This window comes from Neolamprologus multifasciatus, chromosome 3 (genome assembly GCF_963576455.1).
Source record: "Neolamprologus multifasciatus chromosome 3, fNeoMul1.2, whole genome shotgun sequence".
Classification (NCBI taxonomy): Eukaryota; Metazoa; Chordata; class Actinopteri; order Cichliformes; family Cichlidae; genus Neolamprologus; species Neolamprologus multifasciatus.
Genome location: NC_140441.1, coordinates 11,054,028 through 11,081,182, shown reverse-complemented (window position 1 = coordinate 11,081,182; position 27,155 = coordinate 11,054,028). Strand labels below are relative to the sequence as shown.

The following is a 27,155-nucleotide window of genomic DNA, read 5'->3' as shown; positions in this document are numbered from 1 at the left end:
GAGGAACTTTACTTTCACTTCCTTTAAAGTGCTCTCAGAAATTTCTCTTCCTCTTGCTCTGCAGAACTGAAAATCGCTGTTTGAAACACAAAAGTTATTCTCTCAGTTCTTTGAAGTGTTAAGTCTAACTTTATTGTCCTTCGTGTCACGGTGGACCACAGCCGCTCATCTTTGCTCCTGTCCTTCATGGATCCTCTCATATTCATCCTGATTTTGACTCTGATTTCTGGGTCTTCAGGTGAGTGAAGCGGTTAGCCTTTTCACACATAGTGGTCACTACAGTGGACAGATGTTCAAAAGCTGTTTTCTTGTATTTGTGTCAGTGTTGATAGTATATTTGCACATAAACCACTGCAGTGGACACTGATGTGTTTCTCCATACACATCAGTTATCCACCTAAGTGAACACGTAAAAAACTTCAAGTTCAAAAATCTTTTTTTATGCCTAAAGATGAATAAAAATACTTAAGAAAAAATCCTGATCGAGGTTGTCATAATTCATGCATGCCATGATTAAAGACAAAAGTCAATATGTGGGCAGTCTTTTAATGCTGTGTTTGTCTGAGTAAAGGGTGAATGTTTACTATAGCAGGTATCTGTTACTTTTAAAGTAACTGTAATAGCAGTGTTTTCAAGAAAGACGGCGTTAGGATGTTAAAGAGGTGTTGGTGGTGGCATAAGTTACAGAATACTCAGACCTTTATTTTCCTGTTTGGCTTTTTCTGCTGATTTATTGATTTAGATGAACTAAAGGGCCAGATGAATCACTGAGGTCCTGTATCAGGTCTTTTCTGCATCTTTTCTTTACTGCTCACATTTACTAAGTATATGATATTCAGACACTATTCATCTCCTGCAAACAGTTTTTTTTTAGGCCGCTTCTTTTTTTGTCCTCCGTTGGTCCAGTTTCGCTCTGCGTCATTGCAAAATCCTATTTTATGTCTATGAAACTGTTACATTTGGAATTTTTAGTAGAATAAAATATTGTCTAAGAATATTAATTCATAATATTAATTCATCCCTTCAGTCAGGTGGCTCTTTATGCTTGAATGATTCATAGATCAGTGTTAAGTGTTTAAATCTTTTATATACAGTTGATAGATGTATCTGTAGGCAGGAGTGGGCTCAGACCAGCCAAATGGTGGCTTGTTTCCATTCATCCGGTGGAATAAAAATAACAGAGGAAACATGAAACACCGTTTCTGACTGATTGGATCAGCGGATTGCAGCACGCCTCCAGAGTTTCTGAGTGCCCACCTTCAGAAATACAAACACAGAGGGGAGGAAACAGAACTGTGTATGTGCGTGGACAAACACACCCGTTCTGACGTGTAGATGAGTCATTATGTTGCTTGTGTTGTTTTTGTTCTTTGCCATAAAGAGTTCATTTCTTTCTAGGTTTTCTTTACCTGTTACCTCTGTAGCTAACACCGTTACTGTCAGATAAATCATTACTGATTGAATGTTGTGTTAAATCTCTGCTGGGAGAGAAGTTGTTGCTGAGTGTGGATTAAAGTTTACATTAAATGTGATTATTTTCAGTTTGTTTTACAGCAGGTTAAGATTTTTTGTGCAGATGTTCATTCCTACAATGAGTGCTCTTCTACATCCTGTTGAAACGACTTCTGCCCACATGTTCTGTGGTTTTATTTCAGCTGCCACAGCTCGTCTGACTGTGAGTCCCAGCAGCTCTCAGTTCTTTGAAGGAGACTTTGTGTCTCTGAGCTGTGAGGAGGACGACAGCTCTGCTGAATGGACTCTGAGGAGAAACACAAGCAGAGAAACAAGGAGTCAGTGTGGAGCTGACTGGGGGAGCTCATCCAGTTCTTCCTGCACTATCAGTCACATCATCTCACGGGACAGTGGAGTTTACTGGTGTGAGTCCAGAGAGGGTCCCATCAGTAACATGGTTAAGCTGACAGTCACTGGTAAGCTGAGTGTGTGGAGTTAGTGTTGATGAAGCTGTGTGTAAATGGATGAAATGCTGTAGTTTGTCTCTGTGTTGAGGTGGATCAGTGATCCTGCAGAGTCCTGTCCTCCCTGTGATGGAGGGAGATGACGTCACTCTGCTCTGTAAAACAAAGACCACTCCCTCCAACCTCCCAGCTGCTTTCTTCAAAGATGGCGTCTTCATCGGGAAAGAGCCTACAGGTCACATGACCATCCAGCATGTTTCCAGGTCTGATGAAGGCCTCTACAAGTGTGACATCAGCGGTCATGGAGAGTCTCCATCCAGCTGGATCACTGTCACAGGTGACACACTCACCTGTCTGTGTTTCTGCAGGTTTCAACATTCACAATGTGACGACAACTTAATGACTGTGTTTGCTTTATTTTATACAAAGACACCACCACACTTCCACCTACATCTGGACTTTCACTTACATCGTCCTCTGCATCATTCGTCCCTGGTCTTCTTCCTGTCTTGCTGACTGTTGCATCAGCCTGTACTGCGATGCTGAGATGACACGCTTACAGGAAACTCAAAGGTGAGATTCAGACTTCTGGATTTTACGTCGTTTTAAACTTCATATTTACCACAGTTCAAAATTTTCTTCAATGTTTAATTTTTTAAATAATTAAAAAAATTAATTTTGGTTTGTTTCAGATAAACAAGAAGGAGCTGGATGAGACGACCTCACCAGTGTCATCATGCATTTTCACCGTCTATGAGGACATTTTTATCAATAACATTATTATTACTGTTTCTCTTGATTGCAGAGACTCGTTTCTTAAAATGATGTCTCCTAAAACTTTATACACAAGTTCACAACTACACAGCCACTTCCAACAAAACCTCCATTTACTAGGTTAAAAGCAAACTTTGCCTAAATATATCACATAAAGCCCTCAAAACACACTGGAGTTCCCCACCCCTGCTCTATGACTGTTTTCTGCAGGGGTGGGGAACTCCAGGGCTCGAGGACCAGTGTCCTGCACGTTTTAGATGTGTCCTTGATCCAACACAGTCTTCAAGTTCTCCAGAGGCCTAGTAATGAACTAATCCTTTGAATCAGGTGTGTTAACCCAGGGTGAGATCTAAAACCTGCAGGACATCAGCCCTCGATGCCTGGAGTTTGACGCCTGTGCTTTTCTGTGTGCAAAACCAACACCGTGGGGATCCCCCACCCTCACCTCTCAGGTTTATTCCAGTGTTTCATTTTTTCCAGGGCAAATCTGTTTCACCAAGATCAAAGTTAATCTTCATAAACTGAAAATTCAGATGAATTAAATCTCACATAAACATATTTTAATCCATCCATTCTCTTCCACTCATCCTTGTCAGGATTGTAAGCATGGCTGCAGCCTATCCCAGCTACCAGGGTGGGAGGCGGGGTACACCCTTGCCAGTCTGTCACAGTGCCAACACAGAGACAGACAACTATTTACACCTATGGGTAATTTAGATTCACCAGTTGACCTAACTCCACTAACTGCATGTCTTTAGACCAGGGGAGGGAGCCAGAGTGCCCAGAGAGAACCCACACAGACACATGCGAACTCCACACAGAGAGGCCGTGGCATGATGGTGAAGTTAAATGCACGACCTTCTTTCTGTGAGGCAACAGTGCTAACCACCACACATTTAACCTGCAAGGAAAGTGAGAGCATTTTCACATCACAGCAGAAACATCTGGACCTGCATCTTGATGCTGTTCGTGGATATCCTGAAGACCGATAACGAGGCTTCTCCAGAAAAGTTCAAATGATCTGCTTCAATATCGAGTCATCTGTATATCAAACAGCAGCTGTTTGTGTCACATGTTTGGAAGTATACTAGAATAAAAAAAGAACATTTAAACATTTGATAAATGTGTTTTTGTTCAATAAGCAGTGACAGATGTGTATGCTGCACCCTTGCTGTATGATGCATGTGAGAGACACCTGCTCACCAGACTTGTGTCTGATTAATCAGTATCATTATTTTCAATAATAATATGTTAATAGTGATTACTGAGCAAATTTTGGACAGCACACACAGCTGTTTGAACTCTAATATAGTGAAGGTAACATGGTCACTCATGTTGAAGTAAACATTTATTTATTTCACAATTAAAAATCATGTCTCAGTCTCATTGTGTTGGTTTTAAGTGTGATTTTGTTGCTTGCAGATGTCTTATAGGAAGAGGGTTTAACTCCCATAACAACTGCTCTCAGTGATCTAATCCAGTGTTCACACAGGTGAAGAAGTGCTTCCTCTCGCTTTGTTAAAACCTCTCTTTAAGTAACAGGAGTCACTCCCTCCCTTCATCAAGGAGACAGCTGAGTGAAAACTTGTTTCACTTGCTTTAAGACAGACTGCAGCCACTCCTGTCTGCCGCTGTCATTCATCGATTCCCTCACATGCATTTTGGCTCTGATTTCTGGCTCTGCAGGTGATTTAAGCAGTGAATCCATGCATCTGTGTTTATCCATTTTTCCCCTGACCTAGGATGCAAGGGCAGCATCCTAAGCAGAGAAGCCCGGACCTCCCTCTGCCCGGCCACATCCTCCAGCTTGTCCGGGGGAACATCAAGGTGTTCCCAGGCCAGCCGAGAGATATAATCTCTCCAACGTGTCCTGGGTGTGTCCAGGTACCTTCTCCCAGCACGTTTAATATATTATATTATATATCAGAGATCAAGCATGTTTCAGACTACAAGCCCTGTAAGAAGTAGGTTTTTAACTGCGTTCAGGTTCAGTTCCAGGCAGGAGATGTTTGAGGATATTCAAGTTGAAGTGTTTTACTCCACCTCCAAAGTTTCTCACTGGATGTTCATATTAAACATTTTCAGTGTTTCAGATACTGAGGTTAGTGTATATATGAGTAATCCCTGTGAAACGAACCCTGTGAACACTCAGTGGTCTCTCCTCGTTCATCTGAATGATGTCAGGAAATTCATCTCAGGTCTGCTGTCTCTGCACTTCTTCCCCTTTTTATGTGTTTTAACCTACATTGTTCTTTATAATGTATTCACACGCAGAGACTAACATTACTTCACTCTTGACTGTTTAAGATTCATGGTGAACTTGATGTATGCACTCACAAATATCTCCTCTCTGCCCCCTGCTGGTAACATCTCCAACCTTTTACTGCAATTAATCATATTGACTATAGCAGCATTTTTTTATACTTATATTTGTAATATTTTGACACAAACAGCAGCTGACCAGGTTTTTTGTGCAAATGTTTATTGTTACACTGACTGCTCTTCAACACCTCGTAATAATCATCTATACTAATCGTCGTTCTACATCTGCCGACATGTTGTAATGTTTGATCTCAGCCCTTGTCGTCTGAATGTCAACTGAATGTCAGCTCTCGGGTTGACAGTCAATGAATATATATATTCATCTGTATTTGAAACAAGAGCCATCTGTACAGGTTTTGGAAAACTATTTAAAAAACATTTGATATGTGTGTTTTTGTTCAGTGAGAGAGTTGTCTAAACATTTAAAAGTGATCTACTGAAAAGACCTGACTCTAACTAATCTGTTGTCTTTATTTCTGTATGTTGGTGTGTTGGTGTTTACTATGGAGTAGAATTAGTCTTGATTTTGTAGATTTGAACATCTTACTTTATGTTTATGGATAATATGATACACATTTCTAAAACTTTTGAGACTAATGTTTGAGGATATTCAAGTTTAAGTGGTTTACTCTCCAGTATATTTGTGGTTCTCTGTGTGTTTGTGCCCCGATTCACCAGCTGTGCCAGTGGTGATCCATAAACACTGCATTAGGGTAAAAAAGAGGAGGTGGTAGTGGCACAAACTGCAGGTTAGTCAGACCCCAGGGTGTCTCTTTGTTCTTTATTTTCTTTGATTTTTCTTTTTCTTTTAACAGTTAAGTTTAGAAAATAAGTTTTTACTATTTTTTCTTTTAAATGCTTCCCAGCAGTGAATCTGCTCAGTGATACAACACAAGTTGGGACACAGCCATCTCACTGATGTTATAACCTACAGGGCAGGGCTTAGATAACAAAGCACACCGTGTGCATGAATGAGCACCAATAGCTGCTTTGAAAAAATGCAACTTTGAGATCATCTACTAGTCTGTAGCAGCGACTGCTGTTTGCTCTGCTGTCTGCTGGGGGGGGGGGGGGGGGGGGGGGGGGGGGGTATCAGAGTCAGAGAAGCCAGCTGGATCAGCAAAGGGATCAAAAGGTTCGAAGCGACACTGGTCACAATTTAGAGGCGTTTGAGTCATTGAGGGTCAGAGGTCACTAAACTGAACCCACCCGCTCCACTCCACACTGCTGAGGCAGCAGAGCTTCTTCTCCCTCAGACTGATTTAACCTCGCTACCATAAAGAGCACATCAGGAAATCCTTCCTACCATTCTCTATGAAGCTGCATAACAACTCTTCATCCTGTGACAAGTGACACCTGCCAGCCATAATGTCCCAACCTTATCTGTGTTTTACTATAATATCAAACTATTTACCATATTGTATTATATTATTGTATCCATGCAGCTGTTTTTCTTAGATTTAATGTATACATATTATTCTAATTTTACACAATGTTAAAGTTACTTTTACTTAATGTTTTATTAAATCCCTGCATAGTAAAGTATAAGACCCTCAGCAGGCACCTGTGGCACCTACCTAGCTATTGATGACAGCTCACAGATAAAAAGTTGTTTCAGACGCTGATGCTCAGGTCACTCAAAGGTGAACTGTTTCTTAAACAATGTTTTTAGTTTATGCTCAGCCAATTGAGAAACCCCTCCATTTCCAGTCAGACGTCAGGCTTGTCTGACTGGATAAACAGCTCAAAGCCCGTCTCCCGTTTCTCACTGTGAGAGATGTAAAGACACAGAGGAGGAAACAGACGGCTGCGTGGACATGTTCAGCTCATAGCAAAACAAACAAAATGCACACGCACGGACACAGTAAAAAAACACTCGCACTGACGTATAGATGAGACCATATGTTGCTGATGTTTTTGGTCTCTTCCATGAACTACATTTTTGGAGGTCTGGTTTAGCTTTTCCATTAAAAGTCTTATTGTGTTGAATTTATATTACTGGTGTGTACTTTTATGGTACAATGGCAACGGAAACAAGCAAATATGCTTTTTAAATGAGCACTTTGAGTTTCCCCCTTTACATATAAACTGTAAATGCAACATGGTTAAGCTGACAGTCACTGGTAAGCTGAGTGTGTGGAGTTAGTGTTGATGAAGCTGTGTGTAAATGGATGAAATGCTGTAGTTTGTCTCTGTGTTGAGGTGGATCAGTGATCCTGCAGAGTCCTGTCCTCCCTGTGATGGAGGGAGATGACGTCACTCTGCTCTGTAAAACAAAGACCACTCCCTCCAACCTCCCAGCTGCTTTCTATAAAGATGGCTCCCTCATCAGGAACATGACTACAGGTCACATGACCATTCAGCATGTTTCCAGGTCTGATGAAGGCCTCTACAAGTGTGACATCAGCGGTTGGGTGGATCTTGGCCGGAGTGATGTCAAAGAGAAATGTCCTTATGTGGTCGTCTCCAGTCTGCTGTCTCTGCACTTCTTCCCATTTTATGTGTTTTAAACTTGGTTGTGCTGTTTTTCTATGTTCACATACACAGACCAGCATTTTCAAATTCACGTAGTTTGTATTTATTTGTGTGACTTAAAATATTTCTTTTTCCATTCTGACCTTGATGTGTACAGACGCTCAGACATTAATCATCCCAATTCTGCCCACTGCTACATCCTTGCTCAGGTTTCAAAATAAAATCTTACGAGGGATGTCTCCCTGCTGAAATGCTGAACAGCTTCTAATATGAAATGCATAGAGGCAGTCAATAGTTAACGTAAAAAGTGTAATGCAGAAACTGGAACACAGAGCACCAAACTTTCTAAAATAGAAGCAAATGAGTTCATCAAGCAGAAGTACAACGATGTGCAACAGTTGAAGTAAAGAAATGTGAGTTTCTGTGGGTGAAGGAGGAAAACAGCGCCAAATCACAACAACAGTCGCCTCAAGGTGCTTTATATTGTAAGGTAGACCCTGCAATAATACATACGGTGAAAAACCCAACAATCATATGACCCCCTCTGAGAAAGCACTTTGGTGAAAGTGAGAAGGAAAAACTCCCTTTTAACAGGAAGAAACCTCCGGTAGAACCAGGCTCAGGGAGGGGCGGCCATCTGCTGCGACCAGTTCAGTGCAGAGAGGTCTATTAACACATACTGAGTGAGAAAGGTGGCTGGAAAGGAAAAACACAATGCATCATGGGAATCCCCGGCAGCCTACGTCTATTGCAGCATAACTAAGGGAGGATTCAGGGTCAGCTGGTCCAGCCCTAACTATATGCTTTAGCAAAAAGGAAAGTTTGAAGCCTAATCTTAAAAGTAGAGATAGTGTCTGTCTCCCGAATCCAAACTGGAAGCTGGTTCCACAGAAGAGGGGCCTGAAAACTGAAGGCTCTGCCTCCCAGCAGGTAAGCCTGCAGTGACGTGGTAGTATGAGGTGATTAAGATTTTTGATGTTAGAGATCACGCAGCATGATGGCACGGTGGTTAGCACTGTTGCCGCACAGCAAGAAGGTCCTGAGTTCAATTCCACCATCAGGCCGGGGTCTTTCTGTGTGGAGTTTGCATGTTCTCCCCGTGTTTGCGTGGGTTCCCTCCGGGTACTCCGGCTTCCTCCCACCGTCCAAAGACATGCAGCTTGTGGGGATAGGTTAATTGGATAATCCAAATTGCCACTAGGTGTGAATGTGAGTGCGAATGGTTGTCTGTCGCTGTGTGTTGGCCCTGCGACAGACTGGCGACCTGTCCAGGGTGTACCCCGCCTATCGCCCTATGACAGCTGGGATAGGCTCCAGCGCCTCCCGCGACCCTGAAAAGGATAAGCAGAAGCAGATGGATGGATGTTAGAGATTTTAGAGATTCATTTTACTGTATTCACTCAAATGGAAGAAAGCAGTCTACATATTTGTTTTAATATGTGCTTTGACTCTACGAGCACACTGTAAATATCAGTACAACAGCCTTGATTATATGGACACATGGTTCGTTTGAATGAAATAAGCTTTACTGATATACAGAGCTTGTTCTCATTTTTTTCTATTCTTTTTTTTTAAATATCATATTTCTGATGTTTTATATCTGTTCTCAGTGTTTACAATATAAATCCTAATAATTTTGTAGTATTATCAGATGTTTGTGTTATGCTACTATATTATATCTCATGTTCCTTATATCTTATTTCACATTCCTTACATTTTATATGACACATTTCAAATGTCTTATGTCAATAAAAGGTAAGGGAACTGTTACGGAACATCGAGCAGCTTTATTTTGACTGTGATATTCCTGCTTTATGCTCTGTGTTGTGCTGTGACGGTGCATGTGTGCTCTGTTTTGAGGACAGAGATGTTAATCTAGTTAAATAATCACACTGGTCACAAGGATCTTTACATTTATTTACTTTTGAATAATCGTGTGATCTCTCTTTGCTTCTGGTCTCGATTCTGAGAACCACAAACCCTTCCTTTAAATGACGCTGCCTCCTTGTATAAACACTTGTCAGTGTCGAATGTAAAGCTGCTTTCCTTCTGCAGTCACTCTGCACTTGTCATTTATGGATTCTTTCAGATTCCTCCTGATTTTGATTCTGATTTGTGGTGAGTAAAGCACTAAAAAGACAAAAGTTTATAAGGAAGTGATGGAAGTTTTTTTTTTTTTTAATATGTAATATAATCGGTTTGTGGCACATATCAGAGATCCTGCATGTTTTTGTTTCTGTAATTCCTATGATTGGTTAGTTTTTAGCTGCATGTATTATTGTAGGGTCTACCTTACAATATAAAGATGATTTGGCGCTATATAAATAAAGTTTAATTCAGGAGATGATGGTGATCTCTGTGAAGTCTGTGGCCTGACCGATGGTGTTGAGGATACAGAGATAATGGTCTATCATAAAGGGAGTTAATTAATGGATTGGTGTTGGTGACCTAAATAAGTTTCAGTGTTTGACTTTTATCTCTCTCACAGGTTAGTAAAGGATGGTGCTAACAGTGTAAAGACGAGTTGGGAGAGACAGACCTGTCTCGCTGATGTTTGTCAGGGAACAGACAACAAACTAATCCCTGTGCATACATGAGCCTCACCAGCTGCTTCCACAAACACGAAATGAGGATGAGAACAGGTTGTTCACAAGTTTAGTCTAAACCGATGAGCTCTCGACAGCAGCGGGCTTTTTGTTGTTTTTTTTTCATTCAATGGAAAAAATATAGCACAGAAACCATTAGCTGTGTTTCTGATGTGTAACAACAACAAACTCTCTCCCTGCCCACCGTGTTAGCCCCACCACGGGTGAAAAAGCAGAGGAGGAAACAGAGCGCTGTTTGTGTGTTTGTGCATGCGGTCAATTTCTTCAACTATGAGCTTAGAGCAAGACAAATAAAACATACACGCACATGGTTGTGTTGCATACAACCTGTTACTACATGTACAGGAGTCCATATGTTTCCATTCCATAAAGTCTAAACTGTGCAGCTCCGGTTTACCTGTTGTATCTCTCCTTTAGTTAACATTTTTACTTGTGTTGATAGAGCAGTACTTCTGCATTTTACTTTTATTTTCTTTATTTTGCATCTTTTCTAACTGGTTGCACTGAAAAATATAAGGTTGAGGTGTTTTGTGTATATGCAGAGGAGGGATAATGGATATACAGGACAAAGAATCATAAATATGGAGCTGCCAGGCAGGAGGAAAAGAGGAAGACCACAGAAAAGACTGATGGGTGGAGGGAAGGAGGACAAGCAGAGGGTTTCAGAGGGAGGATGTTAGGGATAGCTGTATAGACAAGTACAGAGAGCAGCAGAAAGAAGTAGTCTTTTTGTTTTAGTGGGGTTTTTTTAGTGCTGTGCTTTTACCACACTGACAGCACTGCAGCAAATTACAACAAATCTATTTCTAAGATTTGTAACTGTAGTCCTGTGTTTTGTTTAGACTCATGTTGGTGTATGAACTGAGATAAATCATCTTTTGTATTAATATGGTGCCAAATCACAACAGCAGTTGCCCCAAGAGGCTTTGTGTTGTAGGATACAGACCCTACAGTGTTGGAAAAAAAAAAAACAACAGTCAGACGATCCCCTCTGTACAAGCACTTGGCGTTAGTGGGAAGGAAAAACTCCCTTTTAACAGGAAAAAGCTTCAGACTGAACCAGGCTCAGGGTGGAGCAGCCATCTGCTGCCACAGGTTAGGGGTGAAGGAATGGAAATAAATGGACAGAGGTGTATAAACAGAGAGTGATTACACATCACATGGGTTACAGATTTAATTTCATTGTGAATATTTTCGTCATGAATCCTCTTCATGTGAGAAACTTGCATGTTAGTCTGCTCTTTTATTCTCCGGGCTTCATCTCACCTAAGTTGCACAAGTATCTCACTTATGTGAGAAGACTGATTAAAAAAGAAAAGGCCAGATGGTTTTTGGTATCAAAATGATTCCATGTTTTTCACTTTAGCCCTCACAGCTCGTCTGACTGTGAGTCCCAGCGGCTTTCAGCTGTTTGAAGGAGACTTTGTGTCTCTGAGCTGCGTTGAGGACGACAGCTCTGTTGGATGGACTCTGAGGAGAAACACTAGTAAAAAGCGAATGACTCCGTGTGGAGATGGGTGGGGGCAAGCGACTGCTTCTGCCTGCAAGATCACCTATATCTTAACACAGGACAGTGGAGATTACTGGTGCGAGTTCAGAGAGGGAGCAACCAGCAGCACCCTCACCCTGAGAGTCACTGGTAAGTTGAGTGTGTGGAGTTAAGCTGCTTTTATGGTCAAGCATGTTCACTGTCCGCTCCCATTCGGGGATGGCCTGTCTCCCTGCAATGAGCTCTGTTGCCAGATGGAGGCAGTATACCAAAGTGTAGTAGGTCTGTGGGCCAGTCTTGCTTGTAGTATTGATGGTCTGTCAGCCAGCCACGGGGAAGATCGACGTTCAAACACAGAAAGAGCTGAAGTGAAAAAAGGGTTAAAAATAATGAAAAGTGTTGACTGTAACCGCTGTCTGTGTTTTTCATACTATTTTTTTTTTCATTTTTTCCCCATGTTCCTGTTCTGATTCGATCAATTCAACTGCTCACATAATCTGCTTCCAGTGATTTCCAGTCAGGATCTTGGACTCCACTGGAACGCACCTGGGATGGGAAAAAACCCAACCACGATTGTGCATGTGTGGGACCGTAAAACCAACATTACTGTTCATGAAGCTATGTGTAAATGGATTAAATAGTTCTTTGCCTGAAGGGAGGAAGCATGTAATTGATTCTGTTTGCTTGTCTGTATGTTTGTTAGCAGTCTAGTGTCCAAAGTTTTCAGGATGCCTTTTTCAAATTGGTAGATGAAAATGGTAGATACCAATAACAGCTCGAGCTGATTTAATTTTGGTGAAATTAGGTCAAGGTCACACCACATGGGGAAATCATCAAAAAATGCATATTACCCACAATTGTTTATGGATCTTCTTCAAACTTGTGAACATACTAGGCTGTACTTAGCCTGACTAAGCACTTGAACTTGACCTTCATTTCTAAGACCCGGGGTCAAAGCTGACCTTCACAAAAAAATAAATAACCCATATAGATATATCATGTGAAAGGGCACAAGAGCATTTTTTAACCTCTTCTTCAATCGAAAACTCAACTTTTTAGGGCTTATAGAAACCAAACGCTTCAGACAATTCTGCTCCAATCATATTGGTAAAGCCCATCAAGTGCGGGATCTACCAAGGAGATGCTCTGTCCCCACTGCTGTTCTGCATAGGCCTGAACCCCCTCAGTGAGATCATTAACAAGACTGGCTACGGATACCGACTACGGAACGGAGCAGTTCTCAGCCACCTCCTGTACATGGATGACATCAAGCTGTATGCCAAGAGTGAACGAGACATCGATTCACTGATCCACACTACCAGGCTATACAGCAATGACATTGGAATGTCGTTCGGGGTGGAGAAGTGTAGTCGGATGGTAACAAAGAGAGGGAAGGTAGTCAGAACTGAGGGGATTGAACTACCAGAAGGCAACATTGCAGACGTAGAGGACAGTTACAAGTACCTGGGGATCCCGCAGGCGAATGGGAACCATGAAGAGGCCGCCAGGAAAGCTGCAACCACCAAGTACCTGCAGAGGGTCAGGCAAGTCCTGAGGAGTCAGTTGAACGGTAAGAACAAGATCCGGGCCATCAACACGTACGCCCTGCCCGTGATCAGGTACCCTGCTGGGGTAATAGGCTGGCCAAAGGAGGAGATAGAAGCCACTGACATAAAGACAAGAAAGCTCCTTACCATGCATGGAGGGTTTCACCCCAAGTCCAGCACCCTGAGGCTGGTGAGTGTCAACACCACAGTCCAGGATGAGACAACGAACATCCAAGAATACATTGGGAAGATGGCCAAAACTGACAGCGTGCTCAGTGAATACCTCAGGCAGCAGAAACCCAAGAAAGAGGAGGGAGACAAGGAACCATCATGGAAGGACAGGCCCCTGCACGGTATGTACCACCGGCAGATAGAGGAGGTGGCTGATATCCAGAAATCCTACCAGTGGCTGGACAAAGCTGGACTGAAAGATAGCACAGAGGCACTGATCATGGCAGCACAAGAACAAGCTCTGAGTACAAGATCCATAGAGGCTGGGGTCTATCACACCAGGCAAGACCCCAGGTGCAGGCTGTGTAAAGATGCCTCAGAGACAATCCAGCACATACCAGCAGGGTGCAAGATGCTAGCAGGCAAGGCATACATGGAACGCCATAACCAAGTGGCCGGCATAGTGTACAGAAACATCTGTGCCGAGTATAACCTGGAAGTCCCGAGGTCAAAATGGGAAATGCCCCCAAGGGTGGTGGAGAATGACCGAGCTAAGATCCTGTGGGACTTCCAGATACAGACGGACAAAATGGTGGTGGCTAACCAACCGGACATAGTGGTGGTAGACAAACAGAAGAAGACGGCTGTAGTGATCGATGTAGCGGTTCTGAATGACAGCAACATCAGGAAGAAGGAACACGAGAAGCTGGAGAAATACCAAGGGCTCAGAGAAGAGCTCGAGAGGATGTGGAGGGTGAAGGTGACGGTGGTCCCAGTGGTAATTGGAGCACTAGGTGCGGTGACTCCCAAGCTAGGCGAGTGGCTCCAGCAGATCCCGGGAACAACATCAGAGATCTCTGTCCAGAAGAGCGCAGTCCTGGGAACAGATAAGATACTGCGCAGGACCCTCAAGCTCCCAGGCCTCTGGTAGAGGACCTGAGCTTGAAGGATAAATCGCCCGCAGGGGCGTGCTGGGTGTTTTTTTGTTTATATATATATATATATATATATATATATATATATATATATATATATATATAACCATCTGTTTCAAGGTCACAGGTCAAAGGTCAGACATCAACTTGTTGTTATAAAAGCAAGCTGACGTCAGCATGTTGTAGTAAAAACATCATCAAACATGTTTCCTTGTCCTTTGGACAGTGGAGTTTACTGGTGTGAGTCCAGAGAGGGTCCCGTCAGTAACATGGTTAACCTGACAGTCACTGGTAAGCTGAGTGTGTGGAGTTAGTGTTGATGAAGCTGTGTGTAAATGGATGAAATGCTGTAGTTTGTCTCTGTGTTGAGGTGGATCAGTGATCCTGCAGAGTCCTGTCCTCCCTGTGATGGAGGGAGATGACGTCACTCTGCTCTGTAAAACAAAGACCACTCCCTCCAACATCACAGCTGCTTTCTATAAAGATGGCTCCCTCATCAGGAACATGACTACAGGTCACATGACCATCCAGAATATTTCCAGGTCTGATGAAGGCCTCTACAAGTGTGACATCAGCGGTCATGGAGAGTCTCCATCCAGCTGGATCACTGTCACAGGTGACACACTCACCTGTCTGTGTTTCTGCAGGTTTCAATATTCACAATGTGACGACAACTTAATGACTGTGTTTGCTTTATTTTAGAGAGAAACACCACCACACTTCCACCTCCATCTGGACTTTCACTAACATCGTCCTCTGCATCATTCGTCCCTGGTCTTCTTCCTGTCTTGCTGACTGTTGCATCAGCCTGTACTGCGATGCTGAGATGACACGCTTACAGGAAACTCAAAGGTGAGATTCAGACTTCCAGATTTTACGTCGTTTTAAACTTTATATTTACCACAGTTCAAAAATTTCTTCAATATTTAAAACACACCACCAAACCTTCTGGAGCCTCTCTTCTTCTCACCGTGTTGTTGACTGTTGCTTCAGTCTGTGTTGTGGTTTTATCACTGGTTCTACTGAACCAGCACCAGAAAAAGCTGGAGAAGATGACATCACCAGTTTCCTCATGTATGACTTCAGTAAATGAGGACATTTTTGAAAACACAATATAGTTTTTAAATGTTGACACTCTAACTGCATATTTAAAAAGTAAAAATATGGAGACTTTTACAAAAGGACAAAAAGGAGACGGAGAAAAGTGCAAACATGACACTGAGGACAACAAGCTCATCTTCTTTGTGATTTAGTGTTTGTTTTGTCATTTACGGGTTGATGAGAGAATACCATTAGCTTATTGTTTGCTAAAGTTTCTATCTTTATGTCTGTATGCACAGCTGCATGTTTGTTTTTTTCTTAACCACATTTAGAGTGTGTAATGTTTACAAGTTGCTAAGGCTCAACCTCCCCTGTATTTTTGCTCAGATACAGCAGATATTTTTCGTATTCTGTTCATTTCTTTAGTTGAGCAGCAACACTTCCCTTCAGTTATCCAGTTTTTTGTATTGTTTAAAAACTGTTGTTAACTTTTTCATCTCTTCATCAGTGGTAAGTTCCTCTTTCTTCACAGATACTGGAGTGAGTGCACAAAGCTCCTGCAGTGCAGAAGCCCCGCCTACCTGCTTTTAAACTCTTTCAGCCAATCAGAAGAAAGTTATGCTGAAGAGGGAGGAGTTAAACAGCTCATTTCAGATAGATTCTATCTGATAAGGGATACACCAAGGGGCTTCTCATTTTGAACTGCATGCAAAGCTACTCTGGTATAAGTAGCTCTGGCACAATATGAGTACTTGGGTGAAATGACCAAAACATTTCCACTTTAAAAGAAGTGGAAATGTTAGTGTAGCAAAGCACAACCACTCGCATACTTGTCAGATGACCTTTCTGTTGATTTACTCTCATGTTCCTGTGTGTGTCCACAGAAACGTATGTTACAGTGTTCATCACTGTTTGTTCAGATTAAGATTGTGTAGCTATTTTGCAGGCTGAAGCAGATAGTGTATTTTTCCATGCTAACACAGTTTATGGCTGTTTTTAATTCAGTTTGGCCTTTGACATTTACACTGCTCAGTTTATGGTGTACAGTACAAAGCTGCACTACTTCCTTCTGATAAACTGTAAAATTAAAAATAAAACTGTTTCAATTTTTTCTGTTTTTTTATTGGTGTGCTGATACTAGTGTTTTATTAATAATAAATAATACTAACTGTGAATGGAAAGCATTAGGGGTGCAACGATACACAAAATTCACGGTTCGGTTCGGTTCGATACTTTGGTGTCACAGTTCGATATTTTTTCGATACAAAAAAATGTTCATGCTTTTTTAATTTGTCATTTATTAAAATTATAAATATATATATTTTAACTCAAAAGTACAGTTTTTAAATTTAATGTTGCTGAAACAACAAAGTAAGAAAAATCTGATCTGATCTGATCGAGAAATCCCTCATCTTTGGAAAAGAGAGTTTATTACAGAGAAATGGCTCTTTCCAAAATAAAAGCTATATTATACGCTTCTTCTGGGCTATATTCTCAGCAGCATATTAAACATATCAGGTCCCCATAAGGAGAATCATGTGCTAACGGCTGTCTAAATGACTCGGGTAAAGTTTGTAGCATGCGTGCTTGTTGTTTTTGTCTGCTTCCACTTGTCTTTGCACTAGGATGATGTCGGCGTAAATGTGCAGTCATATTCGTTGTGTTCACACTAGTGCTGTCAGCGTTAATCTCGTTAAATATGACGTTAACGCCACAACACGGCAAATCTCCGTTAACGAGCTACCGCGGATTGCCCCGTTCGTGGGGCTGGACGGCCAACACGTTAACGAGCAAACTGCGCTAACGCACTAGTTCCCACCAATGTAATTGAGCATTGCGTGGCACATCCGACATACTGTCTTGTCCATGACGCGCTTACCTTCAGGATCATACTTCACATGAAAACCAAAATAGTTCCAAAGGCCAGATCTGAATGAGGGTGGGGGAGGTTCAATTTGCCATGTTGCAAGGAGAGCTTAGCTTCTGTCTCGCTAGCTTGCCCTGCGCTCAGTGGATCTGCGCTCGACAGTGCAGCCTAGGCGGAGTAGTCGAACGCAGATCCACTGAGCTCTCAACACAGACAGCATCGTCAGAAGGAAAGTTGATAAAATAAATTAAAAATTTTGTATTGTTTGATACATATACATACGAACCGAAAGCACTGTATCGAACGGTTCAATATCGATACGAGTATCGTTGCACCCCTAGAAAGTGTCGGTGTCAGTACTCCACTGACTGAACACTTGTATGAGTTTTTGTTTTTGTTTTCTTAACTAGTAGAGTGCACCCTGGAATAGTTTCCTTTTTTTAATTTAAGGAATTACATTCTGAAAATAGTCACTGAGACACTGGAAAAAAAAGCTAAAACGTGAATCCAATTAAAAACCGTACTTTACCCAACTTAAACAATTTGATTAATAAATTTGCTCTTTATGATGAGTCACATTTTCTATCTATTTTTTATTTCCAATTTTTTATGATGGTTTTCTTTTTTTTATATCTACATCTGGAAATATTTTAGTTTTGTATAATTTTTCACTCCTTCAACTCCAGTCTGCCTAAATTCATCTTGTTGGTGGGCTGGTTCTGCTCCCCAGGCCTCGTGTTTAACACCACCGCTTTAAACTGTAACTGCAGATCTTGTTTGAGCTTCATGATTGACTCCACGTCACTTTCTTAGCCACACATTTCTTGGCAGACATGTTCATTTTCTTAGCTTAGAGCCAATCAAGTGTGGGCCACTGTCAGTATGATGGACACAGTCAGAGATCTACTTTAAGCTGAGCACGAATACTTTAGATTCGACTAAACAGCTTCTATGATGGTTTTAATGTGACTTATGATAGATTGGTTTTGTTGTTGAGCAGCTCTGAATCCAGATGTTTAGCTCATTGACTTGAGCCCCTTTGTTATTACGCCAACACGTTCTCACTCCCAAAGCGTAACATTTTACGCTAGGTGACAAATCGTCAACATATTACGTTTTCGGCTACCCACCACGTTCCTAAATGACGACCTCGGAAAAATGAGGAAATATGAGAAAATATGAGAACCGTATGGACTCAATCTACACATGTTCGCTCTTTTTCTTCAAATCGCTTAGAAACACGCTATTTAACATAATTAAAGTCTTGGTTAAGATCAGGAAAAAGGTTATGGTTAGGGCTAGGGATAAGGTTAGGTTTAGGGCTGGAATACAGGGCTGGAACGTCTATTACCGTAGGAGCGTCATTGCACTGGATTTCGCCCATAACCCGCCGCGTACCATAAGAACGCCGAAGGTCTCCTTTTGCGTTCCTCAGGAACGCCGCGGGACGTGACAAAACGTCGGCATGTTACGCCTCGGGAGTGAGAACGGGCTGATTACGCACGTGTTTATAACCCCACCCTCAGTCTGTTTTCCTTCCTCAAAAGACAAGCAGCCCTGTCACTGAACACAAACGCACCTGTTTTCACGCTCAGAAACTTTTAGCTGTATTGAAAACCTTCTCTTTAAACTCCTCGGTGGGTTTAAACTGGGATATTCTGTTTTCGGGAAATCTCACCATCCTATGGATATTTCTCAAACTCAGAACATTGAAGCGGAAATGGCTGCTCGGACATCTGAGCGCCTCTGCTGGACTCACTGTGTCTGCAGGTGAGCGTTAACTAACATAAGAGATTTCTTCATATTTATTAGATTTCCAAACTTGCTCATAAGTAAACCACGTGAGACCTGCCTGCAGATAAACAGTTAAGGAAACCATAATTTCCACTCAGAATGTGGAGTAACTCCGGAGCGGGTTAAATATATATTTTCTTTTTTGTTTGCTGACTCCAAAAACCAAAACGTTCAGTCAGAGACGATGTGAGAAAATTAAAAAACTTCCTGCTTCTCGCTGTGCGCGCTCAGGTCAAAACAGGCCGTTTTGTTTTTGTCTTGTGCGCGTAACCGACCGTTTGAGCGTTTCCCACTTCACTCAGAGAAATGATCAGAAAACAGCTGACAGAGAGCTACAAAGTAAAGCCTTTAAATATACGAGGAAACATGATGCATTAGTGGTGCAAATGAGATGCGAGAGCATTGCTGGGCATTAACGAGCAGGCACGTGCAGGGGGGGGGGGGGGGGGGGGGGGGGGGGGGGGGGCTAGAGGGGCTTGAGCACCCGCCCCTTTCCTGATGGGTGCCCAAAGTGCCCTTTTGTTGAGACAACTTTTTAAAAAAAAATATTTATTTTTTTTATGTGTGTGTGCGTGCGGAGTCCTGTCTGGGCCCCTCAACAATAATATTTAACTATTAATCACAGTTTTGCTAAATAAAAGGATCTGGCTTGCATCAGTCACATGATCACATTTAACCAATGATCGCCCTTGACGGCAGAACGCGCCGGTTACGAGCCGAGAACGAGCTCACAAAGAGCACGCGCATTTTTAGCGGTCCGGGGCTGTAGGAGAAACACAAATTAACTCAGAGACACAGACTGATGCGACAAAACCAGTAAGTAGGTGTACAGCGTACACTGTAGTGTACAGCACACAGGAGTATTAGCTTATTACGTAAACGTTGGTAAGCTGTCTTGTTGCAACTGACGAACTGAAACAAATGAGCGTGCTGTGTGTGCAACAGCGCGACAAACATTACCTGTCCTTTTATTAATTGCACAAGTAGTGCTGGTCATAGCTGCTGGCTACCTGTGTAAGGCTGTCATGGGTCTGTAGCTCTGTCCACCGTTTTAGGGAACATATTTAGTTTTAAAGTAAGTTTCCGAGCTTTTCCTGCCTTTCTGGAGGGATTATATTTCACTAAAAAACGATCTAATATGCATGTCCACATAATTATGCCTTATTATAATTATAATATATTAAAAAACACACGCTGTATTTTAAAGAACATACATTAAGAAGCAGATTATATTAGATTTATATTTTAAATAAGACAAAATTTGGTTTTTACAGCAGTAAAATGATTTTATCTCTACAGTTTAAAAAAGCTTTCCCCCTGCACAGAGTGGATCGTGAAACAAATGGAATCATAAATACATTATTTCATATTTATTACTTCCCCCTCCTCATTGCTTTATTATTGTAGCTCTAGTAATAAATAATAATGTAAGGATTCTGGATCAGCACCATGATGCCCATAGTATATACAGTATTCTGAAGAAGGTCTAAAATGTCACTGTGTGTTCGTGCATGTGTGTGTTTTATTTAGATGGATTAAAAATATAAATATTACTCATGATATAACATTGTCCAGACATGCCTGGTAAGTACATGAGGAGGAAACAGTAGAGCTGTGTGAGGCTACTAAAGGCAGGGCTATAACATTTTTCTGTCATCATTTTATTATAGATTAAGTGCAAGAGTTGTTAGGTGTGGATAATTAGATTATAGTTTATTGCAATAGCAAGTTGTGCCTTGTTCTCAGATAGACAGCACGTGGAGAGTGATATATGAAATGATGGGATGGAAGGAAGAAGAGAAGCAAAGAGTGATTCACAGGCAGAGCCTAAATTATTTCTCACAGTTTTTTGTTGCCTTATGGTTCCAAGTGCTGTCACCAATCTTTGCATTTTGTTATTATCTCATGACACTTGTTTAATCAGCTACCATCTCTCCTATGGACTTTTTAATGTCTACAGTCTCAGATCAGCCCTGCCCTTTTCATATTAGATTCTTGATGAATGTGTGTTGTTGTTATTCAGCCTGGTTCAATGTGCCCCTTTTTAACTTTGAGCACCCGCCCCTTTAAACCTCTGTGCACGGCCCTGTTAACGAGAAGCCTTTGTGCGCGCACACTTTGAGTGAGAAACGTAAGTCACGGTTCAGCAGGCTGATTATAAACCGTGTTCTTACAGCACAGAATCTACAAACAGCCTAAAACACACTGAGAAGGGAAACTGAAGATTACAGCTGATTTTAACCTGGAAGTCAGAAGAGTTACTATGGTTACCCACTGAAGACTGAATTTGTCCATCTCGCTGTTTGCGACATCTGCTGCTGTCAGAACATTTAAAACACAAAATCTGAGGATTTCTTGTTTCTGTTGTTGTCGCTCCACAGGACACAGCATGTATCCGGGCATACACCCGGCCTGAAGGGAACACATTCATCCACCGAAGCTCAACATAAAACTCTCATTTCAAACTTGTATTTAAACAGATCAGACTGAAATATGACGGGCGCAGTCACATTGAGCTGCTGAGGTTAATACAATTAGTTTCTTTGTTTTCTTCCCCCCCCCCCCCCCCCCCCCTTTTTTTTTCACAGGGGAAAAAAAAGAGCTAGATCGATATCGTTTCCGTGAAGCAGCCTCGTATATAAATAGAGGTGTGATAGCTGTGTCGTTTTGAACAACTTCTTTGAAACCTTGTGACTTCTTCGCTTTCAGTTGCTTTAGAGTCTTCCTCCTGTTCTGCTCAGTAGCTGCTCCGCTGTGTCCGTCCACCTATCAGACTTTAGATGACTTCTTTAATCTTCCTGTATTTATCTCTAATTGTTTCATCTATAGGTGAGTGAAACTGGGCATGTTTATATTTTAATTCGTGTCAAACTTCAAAGCTAAACTAAAAAGAGTAACTAAATTAATATGTTTCCGTGTAGAGAAAAAAATTGAATTGAATTGCTCAAAACATGACTAAATGTAAATGGTAAATGGTAAATGGCCTGTATCTGTATAGCGCTTTTTACTAGTCCCGCCTAGGGACCCCAAAGCGCTTTACACGTCCAGTCATCCACCCATTCACTCTCACATTCACACACTGGTGGAGGCAAGCTACAGTTGTAGCCACAGCTGCCCTGGGGCAGACTGACAGAAATGTATTTTCCCTGTTACTTTTCATAGCTCTTGATTAAGGCAATGAGTTCAGTACACTCAAGTCTTTAACAATGAAACTCAAAAATTAACTCTTTGAATAACAATCATGGAAAGAATTTTCACGTATTTTAAATTGCTTTATTTTTTTTAGCATTATGCATCTGTTATTCCAATTTGATGTCCTTGAGTTGAACCAACTTGATTAATTAATGATGATATGTGGAAATCCTTTCCATGATTAAGTTCATTTTTTAGAGTGTTCAACAAAGTCTAGCGTCTGACATCAGTCACTGTCTTTTGTGCAGGAGGTAGTTTAAAGCAAAGAGGGACATCAAACACATCATCATAGATGTGTGCTCAGGTGAAAACCATCTGACAGCCTTACGAGGCATTTGTGATCACATGCTTGGTATCAGAGGACAAAATAATATCAAAGAGGAGTGTTTTATTGATGATGATGTTTCATTATCTGGGCTAATATCGTTCACGAGTGCTTTAAATCCAATTGGAAAAACTGGTGAAGGACTTTTACAGACTCACACTGAGCTGGAACCTGTGGTCAGAGGATTTATCTTATTGTGAACATGATATCGCCTGAACAACTTCAAATAATAGGATCATGTTTAACACAGATGTTCAAATGGACTCCGTGATCACAGACAAGCTGAGGTGAAGCCTTGCGGGCAGGTACAACCACCTCTGTTAGGTCCGCGTTAATCAAGTGTTTTCCTCATTTCTAGCCTTGGCAACATCCATATGGAGTTGTTAGAAAGGGGGAAATTAGGTACGAAGACACAGTTTAAAGTCTGTAGACTCCTTATTTTGCCGTTCTAAGATAATAGTTAATACGAACAGTCTCTTTTGAAGCTGTAAGTGAACATTAGAGGCACTGCATTTTGCTCTGCTTCAGGATTGACTTGTTTTTACAGCCACAGAGGTTGAAAATGTACTTTTAGTTTACACAAATGCTAAATGTAAATTAATAAATACAATAACTAAATAAATAAAACACAATGATCATGTTCAAGATATCTCGGTGTACTATTAGACATTTAAAAACAAAAACCTGCCTGCACTGGATGAAAAAAAAAAGTTTCCATGACATTTTCACACTTGTGATGTGTGGAAACACAAACACCCTTTTTCATCTGACATCATTTCATGCTTTTTTTGGATCAACGGTGGTGTGTTCAATTTTAAATATCCTGTTCTAACAGTGGGAAAAAAAAATGATTCTTTTCATTTCTTCAGCTCTGCAGCAGGATGTGCAGGCGAAGCTTGAAGAGGACGTCACACTTCAGTGTCAGATTTCCACAGATGAAAGAATCTCGGTGCTGAAGTGGAGCAGACCTGACCTGATCACAGACGGCTACGTCTACTTCTACAGGAACAAACGCTTCTATAAAAACTACCAACATCCATCTTTTCATGGAAGAGTGAAGCTGAGGGACCCGGAGATGAAGGATGGAGACGTTTCTGTGATCCTGAAGAAGGTCACATTTAATGACACTGGGATTTATGAGTGTCACGTAGCAGTGAGGAACCCTGTGAGAAGTAAAAGAGCTCACACTGAAATCAGTCACTTCATCAACCTCACAGTCACAGGTGAGTTTGTCTACACGCCCTGGAAACTGCATCGCGCCCCAGTTTTTTGAGCCAGTTATAATTTTCTGCAGTTTTGACATAGTGGGTGGATGACCATGTGATGGGTGCAGTCATAGCATGCTGCTAACTCTGTGGATGATCAACAGAAAAACATATTTTCTGTCCTAAAAAGTGTAATTTTAAATGTAGCCTGTAGTGGAAATATTTCCCTAAGCTGATGTTAAACAGCTTTTTTGCTTCTGATCGTTTCGCCTGCAGAACACACATCTGTTGGTTCATTGCTGTGTTGGAGTCTCAGTTTCTGCTCTGACAGCTGATGTTTTCTCTGCAGGTGAAACGGATAAAACCACGTTGGAACAGCAGCTGAAGGAAAAAGGAGCTAAAGACGGAAACATGTATGATAGAAAAGCAGAAACTCTGAGTATTCAGATTGTTGTTGCTGTTATTGTTGTCATCACTGCTGTCATTGGGTTTATGGTATTTTTGAGATTTAAAAGAAGTAAGGAGCAGTTTCCAGCCAAGCCTAGTGATAAGAAGGAGGAAATGGCCTGAAATGTTACTTTCTTTACGATGCAATAAAGAGCACCTCAAGATGATTTCATGTTATTTCTGAATGTACATCAAGTATTTACATGCTGTGTATGATCCTATTGTAATATCAAAGTTCCCACCTGAACCCCTTTGAGAATCTTTTAGATGTGCTGACAGCTGTAAGTCATGATAAATGTTGTCCTTGCATATGCAAAGTGAAGCAATGAACTGTTAACAGCAGCTAACAGCTTGGTTGTTAAGGAGATAAACATGGTCCCTATAGAAACAAGAATTGGCACCCTGATGTAGTGCATTCTGGGTAGCATTCAGAGGGTCATATGGATAAGTTGCTGCTCAAAACAAAGGTCTTGTATTGATATCTGAATCAACTGTTAAATATAGAAACAGCACTGGTGTTCACATTCAGTTCACTTTTATTTATATAGTCACATTTCACAATAGGTTTGACTTCAAGGTGCTTTATGCTGTCAGGTTAATACCCTACAATAGCAAAAAGCTCCAACAATCAAGCTGTGAACAAGCACTTGGGTAGACTTTTTATATTCAATCATCAAACAAAAGAAGCTTCAGTGACACTGAAATTACATGTAACTTAAACTTTAACTCTGCTTATAATAACTTCTGTTCAGTGGTAAATGGACTGAACAGAAAGGGGGGAGCTTTAAAATCATACTGTGATTATTTTCGGAGTTTCAGAGCTCAGAGTACACATGACACTTGTTGCCTTTTAATTCGCCTTATCTCTGACGCATTTTTTAGCCCTCATAACTTGATAAGTAAAACACATATCAACATGAAATTTTCAAGGCTGTAAAAAACAATTAAGCTTTGTCTCATTCAATCTAAATGTCAGAATCTGAAGGCAGTGAAGTGTTTAATAAAGACATCACAGATGTTATCCTCCACATCTTCTCAGCTCTTGATATTTCTCCAGTTCTTGTGTTCCTTGTTCCTGATGTTGCCGTCACTCAGTATAGTCACATCTGTTCCTCTGCTTGTTCACCACTGCTAGAGCCGGTTGGTTAGCCATGCTTAGCTCCAATATGAGCTAAGCTCTGAGCGCTCTCTTGTGGCTCATTTATTAATTGTTTAGAATATATTTATTGCATTCATGTTCAGCTAAATTCCAGTGATGTAACTACTTAATAGCACAGTAGTGTGGGTGTTTGAAGCCTGTGAAATTCCTTATTTTTTGTAATTTCCTTTTGGCTCCTGTTTGCAGAAACCACACAATACTCAACCCTCATGTACCAAGACACTGAATATAAAATAAACTGCATCTGTTGGAACTCTACATCTGGATGTCAACCTCTCCTCCTGATCCAGGATAACCACAGTAGCACAATCCAGCATTAAAAAGATTTTACACCATCCTCCACAGCAGTACTTTTTTATTAATAATCAAAGTCCTCCTGACTGTGACTGGAAAGCATTTATTCCCGAACCTCTAAACTGTGTCAGTGCTCTGGTCTCTAAAGGTTTAGATTAAGATGCTGTTCATATGTTCAGAGTGTAATGGACCACAAACGTTGCTCTATATACATATATACATACATACATACATATATACAAAATCAGCTTACTATCACCTCAAGAATATTTCAAGGATAAAAGATCTGATGTCTCAACAGGACCTGGAAAAACTAGTCCATGCATTCATCTTTAGTAGACTTGATTACTGTAACAGCATCTTTACAGGTCTACCTAAAAAATCAGTCAGACAACTACAGCTCATTCAGAACTCTGCTGCTCGAGTCCTCACTAAGACCAAAAAAGTGGACCACATCAGTCCAGCTCTGAGGTCTTTACACTGGCTGCCTGTCTGTCAGAGGACAGACTTTAAAGTTCTGATGCTGGTCTATAAAGCTCTGAATGGTTTAGGACCAAAATACATCAGTGACCTCCTGACCCAGTATGAACCTTCCAGATCCCTCAGGTCATCTGGATCCGGTCTTTTATCAGTTCCCAGAGTCAGAACCAGACACGGAGAAGCCGCATTCAGCTTTTATGCTCCTTATATCTGGAACAAACTCCCAGAAAGCCTCAGATCAGCTGAAACACTCAGTTTATTTAAATCCAGGTTGAAGACTCACCTGTTCTCAGCTGCATTTGAATAAAGCACCAAATCCACACTTTTAAGCTTAAATTTAAACTTACATTTTAACTACTGATTTTATCTACTGTTCTGATTTTATCTGTTTTGATTTTATATACTGTTTTGTTTGTTTGTTTGTTTGTTAATTAGTTTGTTTGTTTGTTTGCTTGTTTTAATCAATTTTAAATCATGCTTTTTATTTGTTTTTGTTTCTAATGTCTCTGTAAAGCACTTTGAATCACCTTGCTGTTGAATTGTGCTATACAAATAAACTTGCCTTGCCTTGCCTATATAGTCTAAGAATAAAAATATGGGACTGTTAAGAAGTTTCAGGTGACCACTGAAATAATAGCTGATAATTAAGAAAATGCTGAAACAACAAATCTTAAAAGAATCCCTGTAGAAAAAAAACCTACCCTTTTCTTAGTTTTTCAGGAAAAAAAAAGCCTGATTTCACTAAATTGAGAGCCTTTTTGACAATATGCCTGCGTTGCAATTGCAATTGCGTTGCCTTGTAGAGTAACCAGGAGTATTTTACATCTATATGTAGAAATGCAAGATAACAATAATTCATTTTCTCTTCCTCACTTCAAGTGGACTGAAATGGATCATTTGCTGGGCTGGTTCTGGTCCATGAGCCTCATGTTTGATACCACTGGTGTAAACAGCTTTTACAGATGTTTGAGTTTCAGGGCAAAACTTTTGTTGTCAGAAAATTTGACTTTCTTAGCTTAGAGCCAGTTAAATGTGAGACAGTGTATCAGTGAGATGCACAGGAGGATAAGAGATGACACATCTCACACCAAAGTCACAGTCAGAGAAGATCCACTT

The 27,155-nt window shown here is 41.1% G+C and overlaps 3 protein-coding genes across 4 annotated transcripts; all 3 read left to right on the top strand.

Annotated features, from left to right (window-relative positions):
* Positions 1–106: 106 nt before the first annotated feature.
* On the top strand, positions 107–2,488 carry LOC146521578 (Fc receptor-like protein 1). 2 transcript variants are annotated; one of them, XM_085155220.1, is made up of 4 exons: positions 107–238; positions 1,656–1,928; positions 2,008–2,253; positions 2,346–2,488. In XM_085155220.1, exons 1-4 carry the CDS (start codon positions 187–189, stop codon positions 2,465–2,467), a joined length of 693 nt encoding a protein of 230 aa, XP_085011346.1. In that variant the 5' UTR covers positions 107–186; the 3' UTR covers positions 2,468–2,488. The 2 variants fall into 2 exon arrangements, with proteins under 2 accessions (XP_085011346.1, XP_085011345.1); XM_085155219.1 differs by lacking the exon at positions 107–238 and having other exon boundaries at positions 285–1,928.
* Positions 2,489–14,456: 11,968 nt separating this feature from the next.
* LOC146521577 (protein turtle-like) lies at positions 14,457–16,642 on the top strand. Its single transcript, XM_085155384.1, has 3 exons — positions 14,457–14,526; positions 14,606–14,851; positions 14,938–16,642. The coding sequence occupies exons 1-3, from the start codon at positions 14,505–14,507 to the stop codon at positions 15,063–15,065; spliced, it is 396 nt and encodes a 131-aa protein (XP_085011510.1). The 5' UTR covers positions 14,457–14,504; the 3' UTR covers positions 15,066–16,642.
* Positions 16,643–21,534: 4,892 nt separating this feature from the next.
* Positions 21,535–26,283, top strand: LOC146521576 (uncharacterized). Its single transcript, XM_085155283.1, has 3 exons — positions 21,535–21,766; positions 23,324–23,677; positions 24,009–26,283. Exons 1-3 carry the CDS (start codon positions 21,718–21,720, stop codon positions 24,227–24,229), a joined length of 624 nt encoding a protein of 207 aa, XP_085011409.1. The 5' UTR covers positions 21,535–21,717; the 3' UTR covers positions 24,230–26,283.
* Positions 26,284–27,155: the final 872 nt, after the last annotated feature.